General features: G+C 37.6%; 1 protein-coding gene across 1 annotated transcript in view; it reads right to left on the minus strand.

Annotated features, from left to right (window-relative positions):
- The window catches only part of STIM2 (stromal interaction molecule 2), a 30,085-nt gene extending 14,614 nt beyond the window's left edge, over positions 1-15,471 (minus strand). Inside the window, exons 1-3 of the mRNA XM_009874313.1 lie at positions 15,462-15,471; positions 13,661-13,791; positions 2,731-2,845 (exon numbers count right to left, since the gene is read on the minus strand). Coding sequence (XP_009872615.1) covers positions 2,731-2,845; positions 13,661-13,723 — 178 coding nt within the window. The 5' untranslated portion in view covers positions 13,724-13,791; positions 15,462-15,471. The remainder of the gene's footprint in view (positions 1-2,730; positions 2,846-13,660; positions 13,792-15,461) is intronic.
- Between the last annotated feature and the right edge of the window lie 8,512 nt (positions 15,472-23,983).

Consider the following 23,983-nt stretch of genomic DNA (forward strand, 5'->3'; position numbering starts at 1 on the left):
CAGAGCTGGAAGTGACCTCTAGAGAACAGCTAGTTCAACCCTGCTGCTAAAGCGGAACTGCCCAGAGCACATCACCCAGGAACGCATCCAGGCAAGTTTTGAAACTCCCCAGAGGAGGAGACTCCAGGACCGCCCTGGGCAGCCTGTTCCAGGGCTCTGTCACCCTCTCAGTAAAGAAGTTTCTTCTCATATTTAGACAGCTTATATGGCAGTCTACAGGATATACTATACATTAAGGGTAAAATATGACATAATGGTAGAGAGAAACTACTCTTCTTTTTTGTAAGGTAGTTCGTAAAAACTCCTACCTAAGTCCGAGTCAGATTAGTTGGACAACAGTAAACCATCCATGAACTCCAGCTTTGACCATCAGTTTTACTTTGCTACAAAATCAAGTCCCAAGGGACAATACTACATCACCAAGAATGCAGCACCCTATCTATTCACTAAGAAAGGCCAAAGAACTACCCTGTGCTGGTTTTACGGGCTCCCTTACTATTGATAGTAAATCCTTACACATCTCTCTTCAGACAGCAAATTCATATGATCTTTGCCCCTTAGAGGGGGGAAAAAAAAAAAAAAAGGGCAAACACCCTCAAGACACAGAACTTGCAAATATAATTGTACAAGGACTGGTATTCAGACATCAATACAAATGTTCATCTGGCCCCTTTGCTGCACTCACAACTACCACTTCTTCAGGGGCCTGGCAGAAAAAATACTGAAGATGCACCTTGATTTTAACCCAGTAATACCAGCAATACTAAGCTGAATAGCTGAAAGACTCTGTATATGTATAAATCCTGCTTAGTTAGAGAGAAAAGGAGAGAGTCAGAGTAAATACCATATAACAAGCATATACTGGCATCTGCCTTTAAAGAATATACAAAATACCAGAAGTCAGAGGGCTTTCAGAAGGCACTGTTCTCTATGCTTTGAACAGCTATGCTAGTTCCTAGGCATTCCTCTAAATGGAGCGCTCTCTGTAGAATTAGATTATAAGATGAAAAATGTAAAACAGTCACAAAAAGCATAAAGCTGACAGTCTTGTTTTGTACTAAAGGACTCACTGAAAGCATGTAGCAATACAGCAAGAATAGGCTAGATGCTGATTTAAACTACGATATGACGTCTTCCATGCAGGCAAAACCTATAGCAGCCTTGAAATCACTTTTCATTTGCACCAGTACAGACTTATGTCTTGAGGATTCTGAGCAGGCAGGTATACTGAAAGCCTGCCCAGTGCCAGAAATACTAAAAAGCAATATTCTGAAGCTGCTTTTTTACTTTATTAGGCAATTTTTAAAGCTTTGAATCGAACAGATTCTCATGGTTCCATTTACTGTATAAGATTCATTTCAAGCAATTACTTAAAATAACCTGTTTTTCTTAATCCTAAAAGGAGACTCCAAAGAGCAATAGTGTACTTATTATATCATAAGCCGCATTTTCTCTTTCTTCCCTCAAATTTCATTTGTCTCACATCACTAATATCCTCAACAGAAAGTAACTTTAGGCTCTTTGACAAATACTTAAGAAAAATGGGCAATTCTACTCAGTATAAACTAAGGAGCAATAGCTCCAGATGATGTTTCTGCATAAGCACTAATGGGCACTGTCAAGGGCACTATTTAGAGCTTGCAATCCTCACACAGATACCTCAACAGACTACTTAACGAAGTTTCAAATTACCGATACCATCATTTACACTACCTTCCATGTTCTTATTTAATGCTGCGAAATTGCATTAAACTAGCACTATGAACTAGCAGCATCTGAGAAACACCTAAATCAGAATTCCTAAAACATATAGAAAAGAAATATGTTATTTTCCATGTTATCTATTACTGAATAAAAGTAATTTATTTTCTGAGCTTCATGCTTTCTAACAGTCACCAGATCACTGTTAACACGGTTTGGGAGTCTCATTCGAGGGAGCTCTCCCTGTGGTGCAACTTCAGTTTCCTCAACAGGATGCACAACAGAGCCATTACAAGCAGACACAGTAAGACCAGACATTCGTCTCGAAATCTTTCAAGTCTTACTCACACTGCCCACTACATTCAAGAAACACAGAACAAGGACATACACAGACAAAGTAGATACATTTCCTGTAACTATAGCTCAAATTTTTGCAGAGTTACTCCCAAGTTAGACAATTGTAGGGAGATAATTTTCTCTGATAATTTAGTTGCAATAGTTTCATCGAACAAGATCTTTAATGAGTAAGCATTTACAGAACATTTGAAGAGATGAGGCTACAAAATTGCTTTTTATAACAGTTTTACTACACAACAAACACTTGCCAATGTATTACCTGAGGCTGCACTTAAATGATTTCTTACATGAGCAGAATAAATCAGCGGTATGTTCCTAGTTTCCTTCCTCTTTTATTACTACTTTTAGCTGTTTGGCTAATACAAACTTTCAGATTTCTATATGCTCAGCATTAGCACAACACCTTTCAAATGATGTGTGGAAAAAACAATAAGTAAAGTATTTTTCTCCCACCAAGTCTAACATTCTAGATCTCTGAAGAGGAAATTAACACTAGCTAGACTGACTGAATTTTTAGTCAGGTTTACATACACCTATAACAATAGTACCAAAACAGATTTGTGAAAATGCTGTAAGAGGTTATCCATTTACTACTCTAAATTACATGGCAAACTGTTGAATTGTGTCTATTTCAATAACCACCATCATTTTTAACTACTCTTGTTTGCCTACCTTCAGACGTTTTCCAGCGTTTCCACAGATCCTCAATGGTGATATGTTTGTCTTCTCTGTGCAGGTGACTATGCTTATTAGAGGCATCCTTGTATTGCATATCTTCCCTTAGAAACTGAAGAAGAGGAAAAACAGCGTCTTAAGTAAGAAATTCTAAACAGAAACTGCAAGGAAATCAGCCAGAGAACCTTACACAATTCATGTAAGTTGACTACTTGAAAACTCAGAAAGAAAGTTAAATACTCTTACAGGATTTGATTTTCACAGTTCTAGAAAAACTGAAGGTGAAGGTCCTAGTATACTAGGTTAAACAACATTATTAGCATGCCTTAGATTTTCAGTGATTACAAGAATGCACCACACAAAGCATACGGCATACTCCCCTACTCTGAAGACATTTAACTACTTCATCTGCTTGAAGATTAGACCACATAAGATTTGAAAACTGGCCAGTCCCTTATGGATGAGTAACACCTGAATCCTGCTGTACCAGTTAAATGCAACTGCCTGAGGGATGAGAGAAAGATGTTGCCTAAGAATCACAAAAGTCTTTTGATTAGCCCACAAAAATCTGACTTCTATTTCATCCCATTAGAAAAACAGAAGTCATCTTAGGGCCAATTTTCTTGCTAACCACTCCTCAGTGGTTACACTCCAAGCACAGAAGCATGACACAAAGCTGTTTTATTCTCGTTTAGTTAATAGGAAGCCTATGTCAAAATACCACACCTTGCCTTTTAGTAAACATGATAAAAAGGAAGATCCTGCAGTCATGTCATATACTGCAGTGTTGTGTCAGTATTTCAAAAGTTACTACAAAAGGGTTCTCCAAATACATACAAGAAGCGGGGGGGGAGGAAGCAGCATGGAATTGTAAAATCCATTTTCTTTTATTTCACACAGATCTAGAAAAGTTGGAATATAGGCTAGCAAGTCACCTCCCATTAAGAGGAGAAATCTTCCATAGATGAGTCCCTAAAAGCACAGCATGAGCAGTCTCTGTGGGTGGAGACCTTAGTATTAGTACTATAAAACTAACACGAGATATAAGTAATCTTCCACAGCAGATTGCTTGCTTTCTTCTGTTCCTGAAAGATAAAACCGCTCAGACAAAATCATAGTCATAACAGCTAGTCAGATTTTATGTGGTTGGTCATATGTCGTCATCACTTCAAGCAGAGGCGAGGAAGAAGGCCAATACATTGTAAAAGATTCCACTCCTTAAAACTTAAACCCTGGTAATAATTTAACTGCAGAGCTTCCTGCATAGACCCCCATTTCTAGCAAAATTTAGAGATTATGTCTGTCAGGAAACTACAAGAAATACTGGAGAAGCAGTCAGTGTTAAACCATAATATTAACTCTTAATAAAAAGAGACAGTGTATGATAGCAGAAATATTCAAGAAAAAGCTAGCACTTATCAACTTCTCCTTATTAAATACTTTGTCCTTGCTAAGAAGTTAGGGAATTTAAAAATACGGAAAGGGATGCAAGTCCCTCCTATAACTGCTAGACTTGGGATAACATACTACTTGCTTTCCCCAAGCCAACCATAAAGTCCTATATAGAATCAGAGAACCATTTAGGCTGGAAAAGACCTTTATATCAGAGTCCGAACAGTAGCACTGCCAAATCCACCCCAATACCATGTCCCCAAGGACCACATCTACATGTCCTTTAAACACCTCATAGGATGGCGACTCCATCACTTTCCCAGGCAGCCTGTTCCAACCCTTGACAACCCTTTCTGGGAAGAAATTTTTCCTAATGCTGATCTAAACCTCCCTTGTCTTTTGGTTCCAAATACAGATTGGAACTCTCTCGTTCAACTACCACTTCAAAACTGTTTTGACTGACAAACATCAGCTTTCTAAAGCCTTTTCATTCCCAAGGTAGTTCCATTAGCATTTTTAACTCCTTTTCCCTAGGTACATGTGAAATGGATAAATACAGACATATCTACATATATATACGCAAACACACATATACACATAAGAAATATAGGAGAAATTTACGAAACATGAGAACAACTGAAAATAGCAGCCTCTTGCAGAAGAGGCAGTTACAGAACTTCTGAAGCACCCGGGACCCACAACTATAAAAAGGTAAAATAAGCACAGAAATGGACAGATTGCTGAAACTGTACGCAAATAGCACAACCTCTGTTGCATATTCCATAGTCCAAGCATGAACTCTGAGTACTTCCCAAATTGGCACAGCTACCATGAGGCTGGCAATTTCCACAGCTAACATGGGAAGTGAAACCAAAGGCAGATTTCTTTTTCCTTCCCACACCATGAAGAAAATAATTAAGAAATCAAAAAAAATTTATTATTATTCATTAACATATCTAAACACTTCCAGATTAACAGCTCAGTCTCATGGCTGCAACAGAAGAACTTCTTATTTTCCCACTTCACCTGTTTCCTTCAGACTGCAAGTATCTGCTATCAACCAATGTCCCCAGGGTCTCTTGGGAACTTTTTCAAAAGTACTAAAAAGACAGTGAAAAATATATGATAGATACCTCCCTGTAAAGACTATTTCCCTTCATATGGGGGTTAAGGCATGTGTTAACTCTCACTCTTCAGCTTTCCAGTGACTGGCGACTCCAAATGTCAGGCATGGACATTTGTTTTAAAAACAAACGTTGTAGGCTAATCAAGTTTCTGTACAGAAAAGAATGTATGCTGTATATAAAGGTTTCAGCACATTTTTCATCTCCTCCACTAAAACTCATAGATCAGTTTTGTTCACAAGAAATAAATTTGCTTTTATCTTTACTACTAGTTGTCAGCAAAGGTTCTAAATCACTTTAGTATGAGAACATTTTAACAGTTAAAGGTGCTGTCAATTAAAATCTAAATTACTGTTAACAACCCTACCTACAGGGTTAGGAATAAAGAAGAGAAGCTTCAAGGTATTGCACCTTACTCCTAAACACTGTAAGGCACTATAAGAAAGCATTTTGATGTCAAACGTGGGACAGACAGGTTACCTTGGCACCCAGAGAAGCCACACAAAGAACAGCTCATGGAAAACTTGCAGCATTTGACGTCGTTCTGCCGCAGAGCCCGCAGAGGGAGCAAGAGTTAACGTCTGAATTCCCATTCTCAGCACAGTGCTGGAACACACTGGCTGTGCGAACAAATTGAGGAGAAAAAAGTGGAGAGCCTGATTTCAAATTTCGTCACAAATACAGAAAACAAATCCAATTCGAAGCAAAAGATTTCCCGGGAGAAGGGGATGATGACAGTGGAAAAGATCTGGTTTAAACAAGAGACTGCTTAGAGTATTTGACTAAGTCCCTTTTTAAAAAGCAAGTGCCAATGCTTCGAAGAGGTTTGCATTTAGAAACCAGCACGTAGTTAACTCCTCAGGGGGCGAGATTATGGACTTCCAAGAATTTCTCAAGAAAAGGGGTCCCTTCCATTCAATCCTACCCATATCGCTCCCAGATTCTGTGAGAAGAACCACCAGGACTTCCTCAACAAGGTTCTCTGAGACCAGAGGGTCACAACAGTAAAGTTACAGTGGCCATAGGTAGGCAGAGGCAGTCACGTTTCAAAGAGTGAATGCATTTACTAAGACACGTATTACATCAAGTATCTTTCTTTTGTTTAAATTTTCTTTGTTTTGAAACCGGCCTAATATGGAAGTTCTCCTTTAAGAAAATGAATCATGTCCTAAATTGAAGAAAGTCTTAAAAACAGAACAATTCTGGTAAAAAGAGAGGATTTGTCTGCTCCTTGTCATGGCAGCTAACCTCTCTTTGATTGCCCTGGTCATTAAATATACAAAGAAGAGGTTAGAAAAATAACCCTAAACAGGGAGGTTAAAAGAAAAAGCTCTAATAAAAAAACATCTAAGGATTATTTTAGCCAACATAATTACTCCAGAAAGAGAAGGCCTTTTAAGACTACAAAGCTAGGACCAAGAAAGCAGTAGATAAGTTACCTACAAACTGTGTGAAACAAAAAAAAAAAAAAATCATGTCATAGTTACTTCAAAAACAAGTAGAGAGTAAACCAACACTAAGTCTAGACTTGAAACCAGAGTTTTGATGGCAAAAGTACCATAACTGTGCCTCTGTAAAGACTCACATCCCCAAAGCCCACGGGTCAGCAGTAATAGGTGGAGAGGAAACATTCTCCTCCCCGCAGGGGACAGGATTTGCAGAGCCCTGAAAAAGAGTTACAAGGTCATGTACATCACAGCCTTCCTTCCTCTTCAGAAAGCCTTTAGGACCACAACATTCACCAAAATCCAGTCCAACTTAAACCTAAAAACTAACCTGAAGCAAGAACCACAGGGGAAAAAAAAAAGAAGAAAAAAAAAAAAGGAAAAAAGAGGGAAAAAAAAACAACCACAAAACAAACACAAACCCCCTTCCAAAAAGGGAAGGCACACCGAAGTCCAATTCCATTTGCTAAGGAGAGAACACTTACAAACTAAAGCCGCACAAAACAATACATAAAAGTTAAAACATGTTAAATAATGCAAGTTGCAAGAGATGGTTGCTCCTTAAAGAGCAAATCAATAATTGCATACTTCTGCAAACAGTAGCGGAAAAGCAAAGTTAACCACATTGACTAACTGCAGAAGGAAGTACTCATATATTATGTTTATATTTTTTCTGGGTGAATGCTCAAGTTTATGATTTTCAGTTTCACCAACTTAAAATAGACCCTCTAAAGTGACAAGTTTACTTTAAGAGCAATTAGTAACACCTCCTGGCTCAGTATTACTGTCTTCCTTAAGCATCTATTCCTCAAACACCATTCCTTCCTTCAGATTTATGTCTTCAAAAGAAAACTTGCAAAGTTACAACTTTAGTTCTCCCACAGTCCTACCTTCAGATATGGACAGTCTATAAGAACAGCCTTTTGATAAAATCCTTCCCATATACTGCTAACAGATACACTGCAGCTATTGCAATATCACAATTATTGAATAAGTTTTATGATGGCAATTGTGCTTTTAAAAGGCAACATAATGATTCACCTCTGACAGCATTCACAGCTGCCTTCCCCATAGAAATGGCTTCTAAAGATGTTACACCGTAAAATAAAGAGTACGCATTTTAGCATAATAAAAACATTACTAGAAAAATGTAGGTCACAGCCAAGTGTTATCTTAAGCAATCTACAAATTCCATTGAAAAAGTATTCTTGAAAAATTATAAATAATTATAAATCGATGCACAATTGTAACTATTGTACTGCAAAGTATACTTTGCAATCTCTTCAAATCCAACTTAGAACTTCCGAGGAGGCATTTCATTGCAGCAGGACTAAATGCCTACAGCACTACATGAACAGGTGCAGACAGCTACATATTAGCTTAAGTACCTCCAAGGAAGCAAGGCATGAGGTAGGTCTGATCCAAATCACGTTGGAACAGGTTTCTATGCAACTGTACCCACGATAACACATGCTGCCTCTCTCTGCAGGGCTTCCTGGACAGATACAGCAGCAGACAAACGTGCTCATGTTTTCGGACAAGACCTGGCTCTCACCTATCGCGCTCTGAAAAAACTGTTCAGAGTTGCAGACTGTTCAGAGTTGCCTACAAAACTTCAGGAGGCTATAAGGCACTCTGCCTGGGGATGAATACGTTAGCAGCTGAATGGTTAAATTCAGTGAAAAAAAATATAAAATTTAAAAAAGAAAACCAACCCCACACCACGAAACCAAACACCTTATTATTAACAGATTAGAATAAATCTAAGGGAATCCAAGTACCACAGTAGCTTTGAGGGACAAGGTTTGGTATGCTGGTTAGGAAGCTTAAAGTACTAGTTCGAAAGATCAACCTCCGTAACAAAATGTTCTTGCACAGTGAGATGCAAAACAGTCAGAAGCCATCCCAGGATTATGCAAAACAGTTACAACGTTTTCAGTTTCTGAACCACTGCAGCAGGTATTCTCTGCCATGCCAAATTTTGCCTAACCCACTGACACCAAACTATGAACTACTTTGCACCAACACAAACACCAGTTTAAGGGCCTTTATTATATAAATTATAACGACAAAACCAAAACACTAAGGGAACTTTAAAGGACATTTAAGAGCTTGCTGAGAGTATATATGCAGAAAGCAAAATGAAGCAAAAGCTCAGACTGCAGCAGGACCTCTCCCACATGAAATAATAACACCTGGGACAGGCTCTTTAAGTTTAACAAGGTCCCAAGATGCACTAAGTAAAGGGAGATCCAGGTTTTTAATGACATCATCCTTTATTTTATAACATCTGTTCCATACACACCTGTAGTTCCCCTCACACACACCCCTTCAAAATCTTCTGCTAAATCTGTACTCCAAGATGTTACAATCAAAAGGATGAGAAATATTGTGCGTAAATTTGCTTCAAGAACATGGAAGAGCTATTCACTTAAGACTCATTCCAAGTTTAATGCTAAGCTCTGGAAATGTTTTTTTACCTCACATATTATGCGCCTAATACTTAAAACAGGAGCACCAAGCTACCTTTACATCTAGTACTTGATAGGATTTCCTGTAATGGAATTTCTCACAATTTTGCCCTAAATATTTAGTATTCACTACTATCCAGAACATTTTATTGAAATTAATAGGTCTCTTGTCCAAACTAGTAAATCATGTTTCGTTCTTTTTTTTTTTTTTTATATCTCTTAAGGAATTAAAGAGCAAAGATACCTATAGACTTCTTTCACCAACTCATCTCTGCACAAATGATAGGCAGCTCTATTTCAGCAGTAATTCAGAAAATAATTTCAAACTGAAAAGGTACATATTAAATTTTATTTCTCCTAGACAGTATTTATTCTCTTAAAATAGTAGTACTAATGCATAATACTTTAATTTAGCAGGTTTGTAAAACAGATTGTGATGCAGATACATGAACTGTTTTAATTTCTAAAAGAAAGGCAGCATAAACAACCAAGAAAAACAAATTAATTATGTATTAAAAATACATAAATAAAGGAGAGTCAGTTCATGCTCTTATTATGAAACATTTAATGACAACTTCACACTAAAGGTAGAGTATACACCCCAGCATAAGTTTCTGAACTCACCCCAGCTGTATATATTTTTAACTGAGTTGCTTACATTTGACCTCTCTATCTTCTCCATTTTTGTTTCCTTCTGGATTTCTTCCTTTGACTATTTTCTCTTTTCTAGACTTCACCTCTTCATCTTCTCTCAACAAAACACAGCATACTCTCTCAAGACATTATGTTTGTTCCACCTCTCTTGGATTATTTGCACCTTGGATGCCTTCAAACCATGAGCTTCCCAGAGCCCATCCGTGCAGACGTGGTCTCTTCACAGAAAGATCTTGAGCTGTCAAATATTCTGCCCCTGTCAGACTTACTATAGCTGTAGTGCTATATTGCTATTGCTATTCCTGATCAGATCATACTAGCTACTTTCTTCTGCTTTAATCACTGAAGATAAGCATCCACCCTTTTTTGGTCCACTAAAACGTGATTGTTTCTGATTCTTACCTCCAGATAACACATTAAGTCAGACACTTCTGTATCTCAGCCCCTGAGGTTCCAACTTTTTGACCATACCATTAAAAGCCATTCTTTGATCCTTTCTTGCTTTCAATACTGCAGTCTCTCCCCCTCAGCACAGTGGCTTTTGTCTCTTTTTTTTTTTTGCTGTTGTGTGGGGGGTTTGTTTTGTTATGTAATTATGCAAATGTACTCATAAAAAACCACCTCAAACAAAACATCACGACATTAAGTGATCTATCCAAAGACTCCAAGCTTTGTGTGACATAAGTCACACAGTGAGATACTAATCTTTCAAAAATATGATTTTACTCTATTTCTACAGAGAGATTCCTTGAGGAAACGACTTGATATATGATCTACATATAGAGGTTCTTTGGAAACAGGAAAAATCTAAATAGTGAAAATAAGTCTGCCGTGCCTCTTTATCATTTAAATGAATCAGGTACACGTGATGCAACAGATGCTTCCTGAGGCAGCCAGCCTCCCGCAACACATGACTAAAACCTCAGTTAGTAATACGTTCTCCCTTTCAGCTACCCTTTTACAGCCTACCTCTTTAAACCAGTGTAAACAATTGCAGTCTTTCGTATGTTAATAATATAGTAATGATAGCAGGAGCCAGATTAGATAGAAAAGTTCCTATTACCCTGCACCAATGGTAAGCATAGTCTTTCTTCATATCCTTCCTCTTTCCTCTTCTCTCCTGTACTATGCTCTCTGGTTTTCACACTGCAATAGCCTACTTTACAGAAATTAGTAACTGCACGATAAAGCGCACTCTAAAGTACAATGCAAATTTATAATCTAAATCTTTTTTAAAAAAAAAAAGATATGCTTCTTGTTTTGAAGTACATAATTCTACACTGAAAATTCAAGGGAAGTACTAGACAATTGTGTGTATCCTGAATGGAAAAAAAATAAATAAAAAATCAAATATGAGTAGCTACAGCAAAAGCTCTTTTTCCCAAATATTTTGTAACAACCAGAATAAGAAAAGTGTATTTTAGTTAATTTAGAAGTTCCATTTTTCTCATCTTCATGAATCTCTTATCACCTAGTCTAACTTAGGTAACAGACTAAAGAATAAGGGGGGGGGGGGGGAAATCTAAACATGCTCAGACTAGAGCCCCTCTATCTTCCTTAGAAGACTTAAACAAATCCTTCATGTGTTTCAATGACTAATAAATCCTGTGCTAAAAATTTAGATCAAGTTTCCCCACATTAGTTTCATCAAGGTCAAATACAAGCTTCTTTCCAGTCCGCACAAGGTAGATCCAAAAGGCTTCCAGTATCAGACAATTTACAAGGAAACAAAAACTTTCTGATAATAGTCCAAATTTTCTTAGATCCTAGAGAAACTTTTTCTCCACTGAATGATTTTGTGTGACCTCATTTTACAGAGGATAACAGAAATGGGCATAAGCAACATTAAGAAACATAACAGTGTGCCAATGAAGTGTCTGAAATCACTGTTGGGAGTTCTCAACTAGATTAGCGAATTAAAATAGTTAAACAGTTCAACTTTTTTAGCCCTTGCAACCTTCCCCTCTCAAAATAACTTATTTACAAGAACTTCCTTCCTTAGTGTAAATATACACTTGTAATTTGTAACATGGTTTTAGTGCTGGTAAAAGAGCAGAAACTTATTGTACTTTGTCACATTCTCTTGCCAAATAAAAAGCTGATGAATATCTAATCAGCATACTCAATATACCCTCTTCCACAGCCTTGCAAGCAAAAACTATGCAGCACAAACCAGGAAATCCATTAGCCTGCTGTTAAGTAAAATCCTGTATTTCATGCAAGCTTTACTTCTAATTAAGTTGTGGTGGCTTTTTTTTTTAAATATCCGTCCTCATTCTTAACTAAAACAAGCAGTATTACCCGCTGCAACAGAACAAAAACATTTCAGTCATTTTATGCACAGCGAGTAGTTTGCTCTAACGCCATTCCTCATGAACTGTTCTAATCTCAGTTATTTCAGCAGGCTTTAAGAGTAGCTTCTATTGCCTGAGTTTATCTCAATATTCCCCCAGAACACGAAGAAACTTAAGGTCAGATATAAAAATGGTCTATCGGAAGACAGGACAGATTTTTGAATACTAATTAGAAGTTTCCAGTGTATAAGCATTTCAGCATTTTCTTCTAACTTTTTTAACTTTCATGTACAACAAATGCAGCACTAGTCAAGAGACCCACCTAGTATGGAGAACCTCCTCAGCGAACTCACATTCACTAGAAAGCATCATTAATGTTTCAGTTTGCAGACTGGATTGTGTCTGTCCCAAACATTAATGGCAACAGCCTGAATTACCTCACCATGACACTTCCTAAGGTACAGAGCTGATTTTTTCCTACAAAGTTAAAGGTACATTATTTCATTCTGGATCGTTCTCTCCTTTGTATTGTATTCCTTCAGAAAACTCCTATCAACCAATCATCAATCACAGCTGATACTCGTACTTAATCACACAGAAAAGTAAGTAGCATCACATTAAACTTTACAATGATAATTCACAACTTCACCCATTCAGGGACAATTGTCCCTGAGATGTTAAAAAAAAAAGGGAAGAGAATACAGGACTAGATTCTTCTCCCACTCACCTCTAGGGAGAATGGGCTTCAGAATCACATGGCAATAACCTCTTTTATAGGGGACAGGAGATGAGGGGACATCTTCACTCCCCTTCTTTTCTCAAGCCTGTACCTGACAACTGCCAGAAAGCAAAAGAAGCAAGAACAGTGAAACTACGTGGATATTCCCATTCCTAGCCAGTAATTTTGAGGATCCCGATGGTAAAGGTGAGTAAGTTCAAGGGCAAGTTCTTTGCCAGGACCACCAGGATCTGCCTAACAAACTCAGTTAAACACAAAAAAAATTTCAAGGTGGTTGGAATAACCTTCCTTTGTTCACAGGACTTAATTTACCATTAACCTACAACAAGAGGTGCTTACTACTTGCCTGTAAAATGTAGGCAAAAACACCTAGGAAAACTTTCTAGAATGCTGTCTCTAACAGGTATTGTTTCACACCCTAAAGTGTCTGGGACAGATCTAAGGCAAGTAAGACAGCCCAGCAGTGCCTTCAGCATGAAAACCTTGGAGCAAAGAAATTAAAATACCAGGTGGCAGATCACATCAAATCTTAGTTACTTCACTGCAAGTTAAAGCAACAGTTATTTGTCTACCTCTCACACTAACAACAAAAACAGCCTTTACAGTCACATAAAACTTTCCTTTAAGCGAGAACACTGGACAATAATACTCCAGTCAACTCTGGAAGTCCTTCCACATTTGGCTGCGGGAAGGACTGAATTAAGACAACAACAACTGCTCAAGTGCTGGAATATAAAGAGCAGCTATATAAAAAGGGGTGGAAAGGACAGACCTCATGTATGTACAAGTGAAGGCTTTTTACTCCTACCTCATCACTTTCATCTACTTCAATACCACCATCTTTGTCATCATCCATTTGCTTATGGATCATGCGGAGAGCTTCTAGGCTGAATCGGTCCTCCTCAGTAAAGCACGGTGGGCTGAGTGAACTGCAGGGATCTAAAGTGGAGGGGGGAAACAAAACAGAAATATTAGCTACTACCACTCTAAATATAAAGCTCCCAAGCAAGAGAAAGGGCTTAAATTTCTGCATGTGTACATGTATTCACCGCACATAGCCACCAAGTCACAGATGTCAAATTTAGCTGTAACACAGCTTATTCTCCCCCCCAAAAAAAAGAAAAGTGAAAGAGGGGTGGTGTAGTGGAAATCAACTCTTTCTTTTACCCAGGGAGGAAGCCCTAAGAATAAGCTGGAATAGTTTGACTCTTGGATTACTATTTTCCCACTCCTGTAACTGCTCTATCTACCTCTTCTTACATCTATCATCAGACCTTAGTAGTACATCATCACATAGCAAATAATGTCACTGTGCTTCCCAGTGGCCTTTCTGAAAGCCTGGGCTAAACAGCGAGTGGTGGGAGAAGAGAAAAAGAATTGTCATGTCCTAGAATAATAGATTCATAAAAAAATAACAGCCACATTGCACATCAAATTCAAAGTAGACAGCACTACTGAATGCAAAATATTTAAGAGGATTGCAGTAGAAGGAAGCACACCACAAAGGAAAGTCAACTGATAATACTACTTGATATCTCAGTCCTATAACGCTCCAATCAAAAACAGTAGTCACTGTAGAGCAGGTCAAAAATAGTATGTTTTCATTTGCATTCATTACCAAAGACTCGTGATTTCTGCTTATTTGATGGCTCTGCTTCCATCATGTCAAACTGTTATACCTCTGTTCTTTCCTTTCCACAAGCCATGTGCCAAATGCTCCAAAATTCTACAATGCATGATGATCAACCACCACTAAAGAACAGGCTTTCACAGACCTTGGCATTAGCTAATAGCTAGCTATTTCATTAATTTTGATGTACAGAACACCAAAGAACAAAAGGTGGAGGAGGACACAGAAATCTTTTTTTTGAAAGTTTAGCTTTAATAAGATATTGAATTCCCACTGTAATAGCCATTATAAAAAAATGCACTGACTAGTCTCATAAACTGGTACACTCCAATCACAATAATGCAAATATAAATTGAGACAACGGCTGAGTAATTTTTGTTTCTTCTAGTGTATCAAAAGATGAAGCTTTTATGTACTACAGAATTTATTAAAGGCCCATTTATGTAAGTCATTAAAAGGAAACACTTATAGAAACAAATAGGAACAAGAGTTTGCCCAGAAAAAAATAAGTGTGTTGCCTTAGTATTTCCTTCCCAATTGAGTTGGCATGATTCTGCTCTTCTATTACAAATTTTACATTAACCAAAAATAGTAGATGCTGGCCAGGCTCAGCTTGCTAAGTCTACAAAGTAGAACTATGAAGGTAACAACCACAGCATGGCTGGAATCTCAGATGTATACTAATAGGAGTGATGCCTACACATATATAGAATCATAGAATCATTTTGGTTGAAAATACCTTTAAGATCAAGTCCAACCATTATCTAACCTACCAGGCCCACTTCTAAACTATGTCTCTGAGCACCATGTCTAGATGGCTTTTTTTTAAACACATCCAAGCATGGTGATTCAATCACTTCCCTGGGCAGCCTGTTTCAGTCTTTAGTAACCATTTCAGTGTCAAGATTTTTCTAATGTCCAACCTAAATCTCCCCTGGCACAACTTGAGGTCATTTCTTCTTTTCCTACTAGCTGTAACTAGTGAGAAGAGACTGACACTCATGTCTCTACAACCTCCTTTCAGGTAGCTGTAGGGAGCAATAAGGTCTCCCCTTGCCCTTCTTCAGACTAAACAAACCCAACTGCTTCAGCCACTCCTCATAAGTTACTCATGTTCTCAGGACCCCTCACCAGCTTCGTTGCCCTTCTCTGGGCCCACTCCAGCACCTCAATGTCTGTCTTAGACTGCAGTGCCTAAAACTGGGCACAGTACTCGAGGTGGGGCCTCACCAAATCCAAGTTCAGCTCCTGCTGGTAACACCATTCCTGATCCAGGCCAGGATGCTGCTGGCTGCCTTGGCCACCTGGGCACACTGCTGGCTCAGTTCAGCCGGCTGTCCATCAACACCCCCAGGTCCCTTTTTGCCAAGCAGCTTTCCAGCCACTCCTCCTCAAGCCTGTAGTGTTGCACTGACATGTGTCAATGCATTCTTACTTTATGCATCAGTTTTACTATAAAGAAGTTAACAGTTACCCGTTATCTGTGCCCACATATCAATTAAAAAAAAAAAGAAAAAGAAAAATCACCAAAGAAAAACCTGAACACCTCACTGATGCTGTCCCAGAACAGAGAGATTCCAATATCCATGAACAAAGAATGACACTAAAATACAATCATATATCAGAAGTATCATCTCTATATTACAAGATTGGATCTATACCACGTTTTAAGTCAAAAATAACCATAATTGTCAGAACAGATAAGTAAGTCCCTCAAACACATCCAACTAGTTTAATTTGTACTTAGTTCTATTCTTACATAGAAGAAAACGTCAGATGGTGTTCACGGTTTGAAAGCACCCACCCAAATGTTTTTCCATTTTGTTCAACTAAAAGCCCAGCTTTTAAAATCAAAAATGTTTTCTCAGAGTACACTTTCTCAAAACTAAGGTTCATCAGTTTCTTAATCAGTGTACTTATTTATCCTAAGTATGCCTTTTTTTTGGTGATTTAAGCATGAAGGCACTTTAAACAGCTATGACTCTTCTTGAGAAAAGTAAACAGGCTGCTTGTGCTTCCAATGTCCCATGCGCTGGCTCCAGGAACACTTGATCTCCCTCTTAAGAGACGACAGAGTTCCAACTGCTCCTTTTTGGACTGAGAAACATGGGGTAGAACCAAATCTCGACTATAATAAAAATTAACCCACTCTAAACAGAATCCAGATTTACTTTCATTTTTTTCATATGATAACATTAAACACTCCCAGACTGAGAACATTTGCCTTTCCTCTCTGAAGAGTACAATGTCAGAAAAACAAATTACAAAAGCCACAACCTAAAGAATAAGTGAAAAGCTTTTAAAAGCACACCTATGGAGCCCTGTCAAATGAAAAAAATTATATCATTTGCAGCTCTGCAGAAAAAAATCAAAACAAAACTAGATGAAGTATGGTTAGAAACTTCTCAAACATCCAGTTAATTAAGATAAAAGCCAAGAGGAAAAGTCTCAAGATACAGCAAGCACCTAGCAAGCATACAGACCTGAGGCCACACAACAGATTATAAGACTAATTGATAATTTATTTTTCACTTTGAAACCACCCTACTGAAGGTGTACTGGGATTCCAGACCTTCTACTGTACTTTAGAAACAAACCTAATTTCATGTCTGGACCAATTACTTTGTCCTAGTCTGGTGTGTTGTCATAAATCCATCAAAATCATCATCACAGGAAAGAACACAGAGATGATACCAAGAAGCTCACTGAGGGACTGAACCTGTTAGCTTCGAATTTGACCCTGCCTTTAACAAACATCACAGATGAATCAGTAAATCAAATCAAACAAAAGAGATACAGTTTAGATGAGGTGGACAAGAGGCATACAAGCACACTGAAGCCGTGGTTTCAGCTGGAGCCGTAGTTATAGCCAGAGCTGTAGTTTTCGCTGGTGTGCAGGAGACTCAATATGCTTGAGCAAGCAGAATAAGTGGGAGAACAGAGGTGTGAGACAAAGGTATTCTCCAAGGGGAGCTTATTCCCAAGGACAGGATGCTCTTATTTCCAAAGATGGAGTGCCCCAGGACTCCCAAACAAGATATGCAGAACTAGCCTAGGCCAGCCTTGGAGTCTCTTAACAAAGACAAGGAGTTACTTGTATGGAGCCCACCAAAAGGACACCCGATGGACTACCAGAGACCCCTGACAACCATGGAAAGACTTTATTGCACATGCAGGAGTGGGCGGCAACATATGTCAACGAGTTCTCGGAATGTGAATGACTATGTATATCTAAACTGTAGATAAGATATACATTTGGCCCTTCACAGCGCACACACTAGGTGGAGCTATCCCCGGCGTGCCCAGCAGTGCAATGAAGAATACCTGCTTAATAGACATCAAGGCTACTAAGTTCTGATTTCAGCCTTTTCATGGCATCAACACCATATGTCATTCCAGGCAGGAGTTACTTTACAGTCCAGTTTTCAATGCCCAGAAGTAAAGAAGTTTCAGAACTTTTGGTCATTATAAGGAGGCAAACTGTTACTTAAAAAACAGAAGTCAAATTTATGGCTCAAGAAACTTGTCAGAGGTGTTTGAACTAAAGCCTTGAGCAGCTCAGTAACTGCCTCCCAGCTCTGAGGCAAGAGGAGAAAGCAGCCTTTACCAGTGTGGACCCATGGGTACAAAACGGGTAGGAGGCGGCTTGATAACAACCCTGAGTAGAGAGTTATCCAACTCAGTGTACAGGAAACTTTGTATTTACAGATAAGAGGAAAGTAACACTTAGCACTTCCTCCCCTTCCGTTTCTTCCTTTCTTTTTTTCTTCTCTCTTTTTCAATAGGGCTAAAATAAGGCGAGACTACAAGAAAAAGCTTCAGTTTGAAATAATTCTGAACTTTAGAATCAAGTCTTTTTCACTCCATTTCCTGAAGGCAACAGGAGTTGAACTTACGAAGTAACACTGTCAACACAAGCCAGAAAGGAAAATTAATTATGTCCATATCTTCCAAGCATTCATGTCAGCAAAGCCCTTGAAATTTATTTTGGGAATACACCATTAGAAATGTTTCCAAAACAAAAGGGTATTTGCACTTTGTGGTCTTTCATCTACCCTGCATTTGCTTTTTCCCTAAATTGTTAGGGTTGTAACAAACTTCAGAACGAAAAGGACCGACAGACCAACAAATAGCTATCAACGCTGCAGTTACCTCACACACACCCCCGATGCATGTGGGTACTGCAGAGCTATGACTGTGCCAAAGCCATAACAGAGGGACCCGAGCCAGGTGTTTGCAGTTCCAAGCCGGCCTCCAAAGTTCCTGAGCCCCTAAGTCTTCGCCATTCCTCAGAGAGCCTTTTTAAGAATAGAGGGACACAGATTTTCAGAGGTACCTGGAATCAGATACACCCCTCCAAATTTAAAATTAAAATGCTTTATTTTTCCCCATTAGTTCATGCAACTTAGTGGTTGAGGGTTATCTGGAGAGATTGGCCACTGCACATCGTTTTTGTTCTGCGAGGATGTTCAGTGTTCCCTGAGGAGGAGGAGCATTTTTTCACCCCAACACATGGCAGGCCTATGGAAGCCCACAGCGTTTCTGTGACTGTCTTTTTCTGATGAATTCGGGAGCGTATCACGTTCTGCTAGTTTTGCAATTCCTTGTTCCGAAGAAGCCATCTGGGATACAGGGAAGCCTCACAGAAAAGGCAAGCACTATACGCAAGTGTCAGTCTTTTAAGTACATAATCTCAGCTTAAAATAACTATGTTTCAGCAAGCCATGATGACAGAAGTAGGATTTCTTTGCATTTTCCAGAGCCCAAGCAGGTGGCCACAATACCCCAATCCCCTGCCAAATGCATCTTCATCAAACCAGGGCATTTATTTCCTTACATTGCCTCGGTTTTACTTTGCACCTTTGATACATTACATCAATTCAGTATAATTCCTTTCAAGGAAGGAAGAAAAAAAAAAAGCTGCAAGAGAACAATTATTTTTAAAGACGTTAGTAAAAATCTGAGTGTCAGGTACAGTAGAGACAGTGCAAATTATTAAAATTACTGAAAAGCAAGTGTTTTCAATAATTTCACCAGATGTTCAAAACAGCTATTCACAGTGAAGTCAACAAATATGTTGCTTTTGTCTTAAATCCTTATATAAGATGTCGTCAAAATCTTCAAATGCTTGAAGAGACAGCCTCAGAGTGAGCTTCATTTAATCTTTCAATTAAAAGCTCCCAAAGCAAATCACTCCTACTCTTAATAATTAAACTCCTCCATATGGCAAGTAGGCTGAGCAGGATGTAACAGTTAACTTGACAATGTCATTTGTGACATTTATTTAAATGATTAGAGAGAAAAATAAAGTCCATCATTGCAGTAAATCTTTCCACTAAAAACATTTTAAAAAACAGACAAAATTTTGACAAAAAGGGCAGAATACATTTATCTTCTAATCACAACACTGATGTTACTTAAATGAGCTTCCTAAGAGGAAAATGCATTAACACTAATGACAGCAGGGAAGGGGTGCAACAGGAAAGGAGATTCAGGACATTGTTGTCTCCAAAAAATTTTAAAATGTAAGGTTTCACATTAAGCCTTTCCACTACTCCTTATTAGAAATTCAGGTAGTCTCTGAAATTGTGTTTATAAACTTACGCAATAACATATGACACTCATAGATGAAACTCGTTGTGTCCAAAGCACTTGTTTCTGATTTACATGCATAATGCTTAGTGACTGGTAACAGTTCCCTTAAAACAAACAAACAAATAAAACAACCAAAAAACCATCAAAACCACGAGCAACTACTTGCAGTTCAGCTCCGTGAAACCTGCCATAATTCTATTAAAATCTGATAAACATCCTTTTGTAAAAAAAAGATGACCTTTTAAACAACCTTAAAATAACTCATTACCACTTCACTACGCATACAAGTGATCTTTGCAGGAGAGAGGCGAATCTGGTTTTTGTCACTACTGAGAAGTATCCATTTATTCTGCTGTTTCAGTATCTTTTAATATACGCAAATCAATCGTATTTTTTATCTCCTGCACAGCAACTTGAAACTTGATGAGGCAAGCAAGGCTTGATTTTTCTTTAAATTACCATTAGCTCATCTCTGCTTTCTCCACACCCACAAAAAAGCTGTCTAATTCTGAACTTAAATTTCATTTTTTACACACAGAGGAAAAAAAACAAACGAGAAAAAAAAAACCACAGTGAAATAACAGTTCATTATTTAAAGAAGAAATTCAGTCAAACAATGCCATTAACAAGATCAAGTCTTACAGGTTTCAATTAAAGTTCTCCTAATCCTTCCCAGATAAAAATCTTCAAAACAAACTGCAGAACAGCAGACACTTAACTTCCTGATCACCTGTTAAGGCATTCAAAACATCACACACTGTCTCAGAAAACTATTTAAGAACTTTGTAGCAATAAAAAAATGTTTACTCAAGGGAAACCATATGAAAGGAATTCTCTGGAGAATTAGGTCTGATGTCAAATCTAATTTTGCTTAATTTAATGACATTAAAGGCAACTATCCCAAATCAGCAATGCTTGTTTAAGAAGGAAGTTGGAAAATGGGGCCTGAATAGATTAATCATGTCAAGGATTATTCTGACAAGACAAAATATCAGTATAAACACTTCATTTAGACTGATAGCAAATTAATTAAATTACAACACTGCTCTGTCTGACTTAAAAAAAATCAACAAGATGGATTCATGGCTTTTCCATCTCCTTCCCACACCCTCCCTGAGCAATGACACAGTTTGAAGCGAAGAGGAAGTTGGCCAATTATTGTATACAATGGTCAAAGTGGACTAATTTAGAAGAGGAACTCCTGCTAACCCTAACAAAAACAAAGCAGGATGAGAGGAAACTGGAAGATGCCATCAAAATTCTCTGATTTTTTTCCTCATTCCAATCTTTTTTTGTACTTTAACAATACTTACTATACCAACACGTAGGAATGTTCAGTTAAAAAAAAAATGCTGGATTTCTGATATCTACTCTCAGCAACAGAAAAGTCAATCTCACTTTATTTAAGTTTATTCCCAAAAGACCGAAGGAAAATATATTATGTAGTTTAAATCCAAGTTTTCACCCACATATCTTGATTTGGTAGTAAAGAGTACCTAATGTGCCTTTAAAAATTTATTATATACTCTTTGCACATTATAGTAATTATTAACATCTAAAATTAGAATAGCTCCAAGAAAAAAACAAATTTACATAGATTCATAGATAACCTAAACGTATAACTTCACCTGGAATAAAAACACACCGTTAACTCAGGCAAAACTAAGACAAGAGTTGGTATTTTGCGTTATATCCCATATGTGTTTAGAAGTTACACCTATTTAAGAAACAGGACTGTGAATTTACTATTTTAGGTCTTTGTCAGCAGAACATTAAGCAGATGAAGCACTCTACACACATGTATATATGTATATATTCAGTGACTATCAATGCATGACACACACCTAAGCACATATAACACACATCTAAGCTTTTTATATACTTTAGGTCTGAGGTTCTTTACTGCTGTTCTAACAACTTTCTCCATGTTCTAACTGCGGGAAGCTAGAAAAGATGCAGTATATCCCTGATCAAGTACTTCAATCTGCCCAGGAATTTGTCAGCTCTTAAGGAAGAACAGCAGCAGAGCATTTACGCCATTTTCTTATTTTGGTCAGGAAATTAGAAAAGAAATTTACAGTTGACCTTCAAAAGTCTGACAATAAGTCCACATGATTTCTGGAGCAAACTTCCTAGTAACTGTTTTCTAAATAAAACCTCATCCTTGTTGACACCTCTGCTGTGCATTAATCTGAAAGCCGGATCTTTAGCCTTCTGGTCGTCGAAGTGTATCATCAATATTCAGGGCACCGATTTCTATGCAGCTATAGCTCAAGGGCTAAGCAGAGCATGAGCTGCTAAATTCCTTTCTAGAAGAGAATGACCTGCAACATACAACCACAGAGTAAAGTTTAAAATTTTTTTCATGCTGAAAAGGTTGTTTGTAACTCCTTAGCATGAAAAAGGGCAGGTGGGAGGGAGCACTTGTAAAGAATTTTAGCACCTTACATAATTTTTTAAAAGTTTAGTAAAAGGCATAAAGTTTTACAGATCTGACTTTAAGATTTAAAAAGTATCTTTTAAGACCTAAATCTTTACACTTTCAGAAAAGTGAAGTATGCTAAAATTATAAATTAGAGGAATGCATTAAGGCCACAGTAATTATTTTCATATAAAAATACATAACTTTAAATTTATACTTTTAATCACATCAGTTTTTCCTCTGATATTTTTATTTTCACATGTGATTCACAATCATATCCTATATCCATGAATCAGGCATGTAAGCATGACATTGCTGGCATTACTGAATTACTCCAGTGTTTTACACCTTCTGATCTAGTACGTATATTATTAACTGTTCTAACCAAGGAATCAAATTTAATCCTCTGTGAGCACCATCTGTAGCATCGTCAGTTCTCTCAAGAGTTCCTGTAACAACATGTTGTCAGGGTGTATTTATAATTTAAGAGAGCATATCAGAACTATACAACTGAAATCCCAATTAAAACGACGTAACATTGTACTTAAGGAAGCTTAGCATCTGGACATGGGGTTTTTTTAAATACACGATGTTAAGATTCTGGCATTTGAGCATTAAATTTGTCAGCCGATGTAATGTTTCTACTTTCAGAAATATAAAGGCACTACGTGCATAGATTCATCTTATTTAATCAAAACCACCATAATTAAATGCTTAACAACATATCAGTAATTTTAAAGATGTATGAATATCAGTTCCTTTAGATGGTCCTATTAGCTTATGTATGCGAAGACTTAGTAGTGCAGACTGCTGGCTACTTAAGGACTATCCTACTTCCAGAAGCTTACATCAACTGCCCTGTAGTTCTCACTCACAACCAACTCCAGATTGCACAAGTGGCAGTTTCGCTCCTACTAATACGCTGCTAAATATTTTTCTCATGATGAGTTTCACCAAGTGATAAACCAGGCTGACAAATCTACTGACAGTGTCTCAGTTCACCTTGGCTTATTCGATGGAAATAAGAGCTAAAGAGACCTATCAAAAAAGAAAAAAAAGTTTTCAGAATGTAAAAAAAAAAAAAAAAATACAGTCATACATCTTTGGAAATAATATATAATCATTATGCTATTCCTCAAATTTAACACAGTGATATTTACAATTATCAGGAAGTTAAAATAAACCATAGTTTCACATCTCTTGGATATGTATTGGCTGAAGCCATTTTGATAAACGTATTTCTGGGCCTATAAAAATAGTAGCAGCTGGTATATTTTACCAATATGTATTCCTTAGCTGTTAAAGTGGTCAATAAAAGAGAAGTCAGTTGTTACACAATGAGTACATATTGAACGCTCACACTCTGCACATAAAGTCATGCACTGGAATCGTGCAGATTAGAGAAGAAACGCAGTTAGAACTCCAAGAACTCTAAGTTATATAATGCTAGGGAGAATTAGTTCTGATCTGATTTTATTGTATTT

The sequence above is a fragment of the Apaloderma vittatum genome, unplaced genomic scaffold (assembly GCF_000703405.1).
Source record: "Apaloderma vittatum isolate BGI_N311 unplaced genomic scaffold, ASM70340v1 scaffold8628, whole genome shotgun sequence".
NCBI lineage: Eukaryota > Metazoa > Chordata > Aves > Trogoniformes > Trogonidae > Apaloderma > Apaloderma vittatum.